The 11,125-nt window shown below is 36.7% G+C and overlaps 1 protein-coding gene across 1 annotated transcript in view; it reads left to right on the forward strand.

Annotated features, from left to right (window-relative positions):
* The window catches only part of LOC106871297 (cytoplasmic tRNA 2-thiolation protein 2-A), a 33,020-nt gene that overhangs the window by 3,209 nt on the left and 18,686 nt on the right, over window positions 1-11,125 (forward strand). The window contains exons 2-7 of the mRNA XM_014917681.2: window positions 3,071-3,145; window positions 3,305-3,443; window positions 4,038-4,098; window positions 6,280-6,389; window positions 7,259-7,416; window positions 10,549-10,684. Of these exons, the coding sequence (XP_014773167.1) occupies window positions 6,360-6,389; window positions 7,259-7,416; window positions 10,549-10,684 (324 nt within the window). The 5' untranslated portion in view covers window positions 3,071-3,145; window positions 3,305-3,443; window positions 4,038-4,098; window positions 6,280-6,359. The remainder of the gene's footprint in view (window positions 1-3,070; window positions 3,146-3,304; window positions 3,444-4,037; window positions 4,099-6,279; window positions 6,390-7,258; window positions 7,417-10,548; window positions 10,685-11,125) is intronic.

Here is an 11,125-nt window from a genome sequence, read left to right on the forward strand (position 1 = left end):
TTAACTGAGTATATGTTCCGTAACACACCATGTGTTCCGATTGTCCAACTTATCCTCTCTCCACCGCTTCGGAAAGAAATTTTCCCCATAAATTTCTTTATAATAGTAATCTATGCCGTTTGAAAATTATTTACATAAAATTTCACTAAAAGATATCCATTTTCATGAAAGTTATGAGGGAAAAAATTGGATCGTGTAAATTTTCCGAAAGTCCTCTCCCCACCATCCCGGTTCGTTTGCACAAATTTTGGTTTTCAGATTCGTTTATTAAGCATTTTTTTAACACCTGTTACCCCTTTTTTTTGTTTTGTTTTGGTGGCCAGGTGTTAAACTAGATATTAACCGATATTCTCACTTTGGTTTGCAGAAATGGGAATTGTCATGTTCGGTGTGTGGCATGAACTGACTTCTCCGGTATCTTTTCTCTTGTTTACGTGTTTCAGTCAGACTGCGGCTATACTGGGGCACCGAAGAAATCTTTTAGCCGAACGAATGAATCGACCCTAATACTTATATTTTAAAAGCCTGGTACTTATTGTATCGGTTTTTTTTGTCGAACCGCTAAGTTACAGGGAGATAAACACATCAACACCAATTGTCAATTGGTATAGGAGGGGGTGGGGGCAAACACACACACACATACACATATACATACACACGTACATACATACACGATGGGTTTCTTTTGGTTTCTGCCTCCAAACCCCTCCCTAGGCTTTGGTCAGCACGAGGCTATAGTAGAAGACATCCAAGGTACCATGCAGTGGGACTGAACCCGGAATCGTGTGCTTGGGAAGCAAGCTTCTTACCACACACTCATGCCTGCACCTATGCTTACCTTTTATTCAAGACTAATCGCTATTTACTCCACTAAGAGAAGTTGAAAGTAGTTCTAACGTTTCAAGTTTGTTTGCTTCATATGCAGAAAAATCGAGGTTTTCTGTTGCTGTTTCTCCTCCAACAGATTTTTATTTTACTCTGTCACAACTTTAATGCAAATTTTGTCGAATGAATGAGTGAAATTTTCACTTCCTCACTGGGGAATATAGAACTTGGGTGAAACTGATTGCTTGTGCAGATTTCAATGGAAATAGTAGCGAAAGAGGTAACTGGATCTCAATTCATAGACTGAATTCAGTAATACTTGAAGTTCTCACTTGTATTTATTAAGTTGTTCTTTTAACCCCAAGTTAATAATAATCAATAGATGCAAGAACATTTCAGCCGTGACCATCCTGTGTTTTTCCTATATGTTAGGAATCCAGGGCCGTATTATGCATTTTATTTATTTTTTTTCATTTACGGTAATAGGCTATGGTTTAAAGGAGATTATGGCTGATATTTTAAATTAAGTTCATATTTCGTTAATTACTAAACAATTTCAGTTAGTTTTCCTGGATTATTCACAAATAGAAAAGGTACTAATTCAAAGTTAGACCAGATATGTATTGAATATACATATATAAAGAAACACAAGGTCTGCACTTTTGGGGAAGAAGCCAAATTGATTATATTGACCCCAATGCTCAACTAGTACTTATTTTATCAACCCCAGAAGGATGAAAGGCAAAGTTGATTTTGGCAGAATTTGAACTCAGAACATAAAGATAAACAAAATGTCACTTAGCATTTTGCTTGTCATGCTAACAGTTCTGCCAGCTTGCCACCTAACTGCATTTCTGATGTTGAGAGTATCTAACTTGATGGAGAACAAATATCCATATTCCATGACATCCATATATCATGGAATTTGGATGCTGGAGATGATGGTTTTGTAAAGCACTGATTTCCAGTTTTCTCACTGATATATATATATATATATATATATATATATATATATGTGCGGGTGGCACATGAGATGCACCATTTTGAGCGTGGCCGTTGCCAGTACCGCCTGACTGGCTCCTGTAGGATTTTCGAGCGAGATCGTTGCCAGTGCCCCTGGACTGGCTTGTGCGGGTGGCACATAAAAGACACCATTTCGAGCGTGGCCGTTTTCGTGCGGGTGACACGTAAAAGCACCCACTACACTCTCTGAGTGGTTGGCGTTAGGAAGGGCATCCAGCTGTAGAAACTCTGCCAAATCAGACTGGAGCCTGGTGTTGCCATCCGGTTTCACCAGTCCTCAGTCAAATCGTCCAACCCATGCTAGCATGGAAAGCGGACGTTAAACGATGATGATGATGATGATGACATATATATTCTTCACTGCAAAAAATATGCACACACACACAAATTCCATTCACAAGGTACGTACAACCCAGTGCTATAGTAGAAGGTATTGTGTAGTAAGATCAACTTGAAACTATGTGATTGCAAAAATAGGTTTCTTAACTGCACAGGTATGACTGTACTCCTGATTTACTCCTAATTTTCTCTTCCAGTCATCAGATATACTATTTAGACCTTGTTAATGACCTTAGAGTGAAGGCATGTGGCTGAGTGATTAGGGGAGTTGCACTCACAACAAAAATGATCATGATTTCAATTTCCAGACTGTGTGGTACATTGTGTTCTGGAACAAAACACTTCACTTCACATTGCTCCCATCCACTTACATGTAAATGAGTAACCCTGCAACGGACTGGTGTTCCATTCAGGGGAAATATTGTGATTTCAAATGCATAAATACCATAGAAACTATGTAACTGGCCCTATGAGTCCTAAGACTTGAGACAGTGCTTACTATTGCTATAATAACCTTATAACATGTTTGGAGTTTTAACTCTTGTTTTTCAACATGACTTTCTTTTTCAAGTGCAACATGTAATATTGGTTTCAAATTTTGGCATCAGGCCTGTAAATTTTAGGAGATGGGGTAAGTTAATTACATTGGCCCCAGTACTCAGCTGGTTCTTATTTTATTGACATTGAAAGGATGAATAGTAAAATCAGCCTTGGCAGGATTTGAACTTAGAACATAAAGACACACAAAATGCTGCTAAGCATTTTGCCCTATGTGCTAATGATTCTACCAGCTCACAATCTTTACAAAATGTAATATTGCTATTTGTAGAAATAATGTAGTCTCCATTATTTACTAAATCATCTTCTCTTTTCTGTCTTACAGTTCTGTCAGACTTTGTGTAAAATGTCAAGAAAATGAAGCTAAATTTGTTATACGCCAAAATGACCCATTTTGCAGGTAAACAACTGTTCATATTTATCTACCTATCTCTTTCGTATACTTGCTTATCTCATTCTTTTATTTCTGACATCTAATTTAATGATGAAACAATTTTTGCTGTCATCTCTAATTCTATAATATCCCAACTATGTCTGTCTATTTATTGTCCCCTTTCAGAGATTGTTTCCTTACCCACGTGACACACAAGTTCCGATCAAACATTGGTAAATCTAAACTCATCAGAGACAGAGATCAAGTCCTCCTCGCATATTCTGGTGGACCTTCATCATCAGCGTTACTCCACCTTGTAAAAGATGTAAGGTTGTTTCTATCTTACAACTCAATATAAACAACACTGTTTCTACAGACACATTTACTTATAAATTTTAATTTTTCTGCTACCTTACAATTTATTTAAAAAAAAAATTTTTTTTTTTTACTCTAACAGTCTGGATCTAAAACTTGCCTCAGAACATCAGCCTTGTTAAATATTGGCTTAAGTTACTCAGTAGTTTGATATTATGTGTCTAAATGCTATTCTTGGTGTAAATTAGATAATGTTATTTTCATTAACTGGTTTGACTGTCATTCAATAATCCAGCTAGTTAGCTAATGCTGATTTTCTACAGCCTAGCATGTTGTAGCTAATACTATTGTCACCAAACAATTCACAATTACCTGCTAACCTTCTGCTTGTACATCTAATGATTTCACCCATACAGCAGTATTCTGCTAATGTTACAGAAGTAACATATTTTTCTCCCTTAGCTATTTAGAATAATTTTCTTTAAATAAGAAAGTATCTTCCTAGTAAAATTTGTTTCTTTTTCTCACCTTTCTGCCTCATATTACAAGATTAGTTCCTTACATTGACCTCTGACATTTAACCATTTTTCGTATTTTTTTTAAGGGACTGGAATTGAGCAAATTCAAGAAACTTCGGTTTATTCCAGAAATCGTTTATATTGATGGTAAGTTAGAAGTCTAAATTTGTGCCCATCATACATATCTTGTCTCTGTATACAACATTGATGTGACAAGATAAGTTTATCATAGTCATCTTGTCTCTGTATTTGACAGAGATGTACAAAGATCAGTTTATCGTCGATACCTTGCCTCTATAAGTGATAAGATTAGTTAGCTATTGGTATCTCTTTTCTCTGTTAGCATAACTTAGCTATGAGTTTTTATACAAAAATGCTATCCTATCTTATGACAGAATGAGACGATTGGATGCACTGATAATTTGGCATGGCTGACTGGACATTCAGCCTGTTTTGGTGGCAGTACTTGTTGGTGCTGGAGGCAAACATGCACGCACATGCTGAAATATACACAAATAGATAGGAGAAGAAACATTACAATTTGCTAATTGAGCATGATTGACATACACATGTTTCCTCTCTTCAGACACATAAACAAGGAGAGAGTCAGAAAGAGAGAGAGAGAAGCTTTAAAATATTTGATGTCAAATAAGTCAACATTGACTCTGTGACACCAAAATGGCTGTGCCAAAATGCCTCACATCCTTTTTATGATATATTTAGGCTACTGGTTACTGTTGAATATGTATGTTTGTATTGTACAGAGAATGAGACCAACTACATCAATGCATAATACATATTAATTCATGATATCTTAGTGTCATAAAAATACAATTGTAAACTTATCCACTTTCTGTGCTGTCATGAGTTGGATGTTTCTTCAAAATCTGAGTCAATTCTTATCAGGGACTATGATGATATATTACCATGTGAATGCGTATAACATGGTAATTGGCTTTAAATAGTTATCTTGCCCTTTGTTTAAGAATGTCAGTCTATCAAAAATTTTGCTTATACCTAAGATGGCATGCTAACATACCCATGGTGCATATTTACAAGATTTCAGTATCTTGGGCAGGACAATAACACAGCAATAGTGTGGCTACACACAGTAGCAGCACTTTGTCCAGTTAATTAGCATCTTACTGAGCTTAGATTGTCGTAACTTTCAGTTATCATCTCCGTCACTTCTAGAACAAGTTGTCTTTAAGGTTGTTTATAACTCCAGTTCCTCAAGAGTTAAGCAGATATGAGATGAACTTCTCTCTGAATAAGGTACCACTAAATTGTAGGTGGTATTTCCAAAAAATCTTTATTAATATTTTTCAATGGCTTTGTTAGAGGAAGAAGGTCAGTGCCTATAGCCTATGATTGGTGGGAAGAAGTTATCATCACACTGGAGACCTGACTTTAACATAACAAAACGATCTTCACTAAAGACATTGATTGATTGGGTAGTGTTGTCAAATCTGGTGATGGATTAAGTCTATTATGTACAAAACAGGAATGGTCCCTCCAGTGGGTTTCCACACAGGTTCAGTTTACCAAATTTCACTCACCAGGCTTTGGGTAATCCAAAGGTAGAGTAGAAAACAGTAGTCCAATGTATTGTGCTGTGGGATTGAACCAAAATTGCATAGTTGCAAAGTAAATGTCTTAAGCAGACAACCATAGCTGCACTTTATTTGTTATTTATATGCTACAGTTAGGTGAAATAAATCCCTGAATCAACTGACCTGTCCAGAGAGAGATGGAAATATTTCTCTATAAAACCCTGACCCATTATGTGGTGGTTTGAATATCTTATCCCTTGACATTTTTATATACTGAACTTATAATATCCATAGAGCTATTGATGACTTACAGTAGGATCTATATCCAAATGAGAAACCTAACATCAAGGCAGTGGACTGAGGAAATCCTTAGAGTGATAGACTAACTACCTTAGTTATGATCCTTTATGTTCAGAATTCAGATTCAACCAAGATCAACTTTGTTCTTTCATCCTTCTGGAGTCAATGAAATAGAAGCATTGGAGTCCAAGGTTTGATGTAATTGACTGTAGGCTGAAATATGTTAGCTAAACATGGTGACTTGGCTGACTATTCATTGATGGACTGTTGTCAAACTATTCCAATTAAAAGAACACCATAGCTGAAAGAATGTCTATTGACATGTTAACTGCAAAAAAGACACCCCTCCTTCTTTTCTGACTTAGCAATTTTTGATTAGCATGAGGAAAATAGCAACAACTAATTGAAGTATTGTGTTCTTTGAAATGTTACAGTTATTTTTTTAATATTGAAAAATGCTGGAATTTGTTTACAGAAGGAGCAGTTCTTGGTCAGAGTTGGGTACAACGACAAGAGATTCTGATTCAGATTAAAGAATTCTGCGAACGGATAGGAATGCCATATTACATAACATCTTTAGAACAGGTATTTCCCAATATTTACTTCTCATTTCAATATATTCTGACTACATGGTTTAGTCAATGAAAATGTGGGTTTGATGTAGTGGCTAAAGTGGCTGTGACATTGAGATAGTGGACTGCTGGCCTCAAGATCATGAGTTCAGTTCTTACTTTCAGTCAATATACTATTATTATTTAGCAGATCTCTGATCAATGATATCCTAGCCATAACATCCCTTCTTTTTTAGGCTTATGTAGGTTTACAATTGTTAATATGTTTGTACTTATTTAAGTAAATTCAACTGCTGTTTCTTGCTGATCAAACAATCACTAAACCAACTGGCCACATACATTACTCAATTAACTGACACAATATAAAAATGGGATGGTCATTGTTGGAACACCTTTGATCATATATCTCACTGATCAGGATTGAAAAATGACAATTTAGAAAACTTTTTAAATCACATTTAGTGCTAGTAACAACAAGAACAACAACAGCAAGTCCTTGGCTTCAATTGTTGATTCAAATTATTGTTCTTTCAGCTTGTTTGCCTTAAACAAACCCATAACATTGAAGGTTATTTACTGAAGGAATCTAATGATTAACATTTCCAATCTCCTTCATTGCAGCCTTACTCTGTGATATTTTGTCTTTGGAGTTTTGACTTGCAGTGCAAGGCCTCCATGTTTTAAGGATGGGAAACTTTGATGTTATTTTGAACATGTTGTATAAGTATACTCACAGGTTGGAGTGATCAAACTTTATTGTGTGATGTAAGTTATATATTTGTGTGTGTGTATGCATATATATACACACATTTATATATGTGTATATGCACGCACACAGACATTTAATTTTTACTTCAAGCTAAATTATTCCTTTTTCTTCAGGTTTTCTGTTCACCAGAAAATTCTAAGAATAAGCTGAAGCTTTATAAAAATGGTCAGGGAGAACTCTTACAAGACACTGAATTAGAAGAGAAATTAGTAAATCTTATAAGGAACACTAAAAGTTCTACTTTTAAGGAACAACTTATAAGACATTTACGGTAAGTCACCTTATTCTTCATGTCAAGTTCATAGTTGCTAACTATTAACTTTCTGCTTTTGTAAAGAAAATGCACATTACATATTATTCATTATTATCATTTAACGTTCATTTTCCATGCTGGCATGAGTAGGACGGTTTGACCAGAGTTGGTATCATTAGGGGCCACACCAGGGTCCATTGTCTGTTCTGACATGGTTTTTTTAATGTTTGGATGCTCTTCTTAACACCAACCACTCCACAGAGTGTACTGGGTGTATTTTATGTGGCACCAGCACCAGTATCAGTTCTGTTGTGGTGGATGGGTCTTCTTGACTACAGTGGTGCATCAGATATCTTGGTCCTTAGTCATTTCCTTTACAAGGCTCAGTGTCTTGAGATTGACCCATCATATGTAAGGAGGGGTTGATTGGCTTTTGTGTGCATGTGTTAAGCAGAGTTGAGAAATTAGGTTGGTATCAAAAGTAGAAGACAATTTCTGCAGAAGAGACATCTACACTGGTATAGTGAATTAAACATTATTGGATCATGTATACTGGGTGAAAAAGTACTATAGTTTGGTAGTTAGAAGTTACCTGAGTTGAGGAAGTGGTTGGGTGAAATCTAAGAATGTTGGACTTCAGGTAAAAGAAGATAGGGTTGAAATCGAACCTATTAAGAAGATGCAATATTGTTTGCACATGCAATGTTTATATTAAAATGATAATGATCTTGATAACGAAGGTGATGGCAGTGATAATGATGATGACTCTTCTTACATCTGTTTACCAAATTAGCTAGTGTTGCATACTTTTCTTTTGAATTTGAATTCTTTTACTTGTTTCAATCATTGGACTGCGGCCATGCTGGAGCACTTCCTCGAAAGGTGTTAGTTGACCAAATTAACACCAGTACTTTTTTTTTAGGTTTGGTATTTATTCTGTTAATCTCTTTTGTCAAGCCTGAAGTAATGTAACTGAAGCAACACCAGCTGTCAAGCAGTTGGGAAGGGACAAACAGAGAGAGAGAGAAAGAAAGACACATACACACATGTATACATGTGAAAGGCTTCCACACAATTTCCTTCTACAAAATTCATTCACAAGGCATTAGTCAATCTGGGGCTGTAGTAGAAGTCTCTTGCCCAAAGTGCCACACAGCGGGACTGAACCCAAGACCACATGGTTAGGTAACAAGCTTCTTACCACACAGCTACACCTGTGCCTATGAAGTTGTGTAAATACTTGTTTTAGATGAGATTAGGTTATCTGATTGAGATAATAAAATACATCTTTCTGTTCTTTGTTTCCTTTATATATTTTAATCTGAAGAAGAGAATTAGGAGCATCAGACACAGCTATTTTAAAGGTGTTCCTTGACTGGAAGACAGATAAAAATGGGTAAATTTACTATGGTTGAGAGTGAGTTTCAATAATTTAAGGCTGGGAGAGAACAGAAGAAGTAGAAAGTGAATTACAGAAGATTGTAGTTCAGGTGCTAAATTTGTGAAAAGTGTTTAGTTGTGGATGCAGCAGGATAGATTAAAGCAGAGGTGGGTGTATCTAGTATATTTTGGTGCTAGTATTGGTGGTGGTATATAGTCAGCAGTGTGAAGGTGTGTGGCTTTAGTGGTTAGGGAATTTGGTTCATGACAGTGGGTTCGATATCCCGCAGTATGTTGTGTCCTCAAGTGCAAGACACTTTATTTCATGTTGTTCCAGTCTATTCCACTCAGCTGACAGAAATGAGTTGTACATGTATTGCAAAGGGCCAGCCTTGTCACATTCTGTATCTCACAGAATCTCCCTGAGAACTACACCAAGTTTATATGTGAACAGGCTGTTCCATTGATTGGATCAACTGGAACTCTTGTTGTAATCAATGGAGTGTCATTTATAGTCAGTAGTAAAAGCGATAGAGAACAATATGGCTTGATGGTGGAGCAGTGTTTTAGAAAATGACTGAGAGTTTAGATGGCCTCTTTCTATAATTGTCCTCAGAGAATTGCTAAAAGAAATGAATAAAATTAGGATTTTATTAATTGAATAGTAACTTAACCTCTGAAGGCAGGAATCACTGGATTAAAATGTTGCCTTAAATGATACAACATTGTACATTGTATATAATGAAATTATTATATACAGTGCTCAGGTGCACTACAACTTGTCAAAAGTGCGTATAAAGCATATGCAGTAATGTACAAATGTCTGGAAAGTGAGCAGTGTATGAGTCAGATACATGCTTGCGTGTGTATGGAGGGGAGAAAATCAGGTGTAGTGTTGTTGGTGAATCTCAGGAAATATGGAAGTTTTGAAGGATGCAGTGCTCCGACAACTAACAACTGATGCTGGCAGTTTGTTCCATACTTCAGCAACTCTTAGCAAGAAAAAGTGTTTCCGAAAGTCATGGGAGCTGTGCTGTTTTCTGACTTTGTTAACATGTCCACGGGTGTTAGACAGGTGGAGTTTGAAAAGGTGCTCAGAGTTATTGTTAGTAAGATGGTTAATGATTTTATGGGCAGCTGCCAGACATCAGAGTTTCAATGTATCCATACCCAGGGAAGTAAGGCATTCAGAATATGGCAAATGCCTGATGGAGGGTATTCTCTTGGCCGCACGTCGCTGAACGGTTTCCAGATGATTAATATCCTGGGCAAGATAGGTGTTCCAGACTTCAGACACAAATTCCAGGTGAGACCACACCATAGCTATAGATAGCCGGAGAGCGGCTCACAAAGGACTTGGTAAGTGATGCCAAGACACCCTCACCCTTCTTGGCAATTTTAGCAAAATCGTTCTCGACAATAATGTCCAGGTCACATTCACAAGAAGACTTTTTGAGATTAGTGTTGTGGAGGGAGTAAGTAGACACTGGGTTTTTCCTCCCAAAATGCATGGTGGTACATTTGTCCACAGCCAGCTTGAGTTGCCAGTCCATGATCCATAGGGGTATTTAGTCACTGAAATTTACCTTAATTTAACTGTAAAATCATTTTATCATTGATTGGTTGGTTAACCCTTTTCTTTTCTGTGAATTCACGTACATGAGTTACTTGGCTATATTTCTTATGGAGGAAATAATGATATAGAATTTATTTCCTATATTTTACTTCATGAATGTTTATTATTATTATTATTATTATTTTTCTCTCCAGTAATGACTTGTTAGTCAGAATTGCTAGGCTGACTGGAAACAGAATGATAATGGTAGGAACTGGTGAAAACCGTCTTGCTATTCTGATGTTAGCTGACATAGCTCAAGGAAGAGGTGCTCATATTTCCCTCAATGTGGTGAGTTTTCTTACTTTATCTCTATCAAATCTTACTTAGATATGTACTTAGAAGCAGGAGATGCGATGTTATATTGAGAAGAAATCCTGGTGGTCTGTATTCTGCAGTGCTCTGCTAACATAATAATTTCAAATTAGTAAACTGTGACAATGTCATCATCATCATCATCATTGTCGTTGTCATCAGTTAATGTCTGTTTTCTGTGCTGGCATAGGTTGGATGGTTTGACAGGAGCTAGTAAGGCCAGGGGCTACACCAGGCTCCATTGTCTGTTCTGGTATGGTTTCCATGGCTGTATGCCTTTCCTAACACCAACCACTATACAAAATATACTGGGTGCTTTTTATGTGGCACCAGCACCAGTGCTTTTTATGTGGCACCAGCACCAGTGCTTTTTATGTGGCACCAGCACCAGTGCTTTTTATGTGGCACCAGCACCAG

This window comes from Octopus bimaculoides, chromosome 20 (assembly GCF_001194135.2).
Source record: "Octopus bimaculoides isolate UCB-OBI-ISO-001 chromosome 20, ASM119413v2, whole genome shotgun sequence".
In the NCBI taxonomy this organism is placed as follows: domain Eukaryota; kingdom Metazoa; phylum Mollusca; class Cephalopoda; order Octopoda; family Octopodidae; genus Octopus; species Octopus bimaculoides.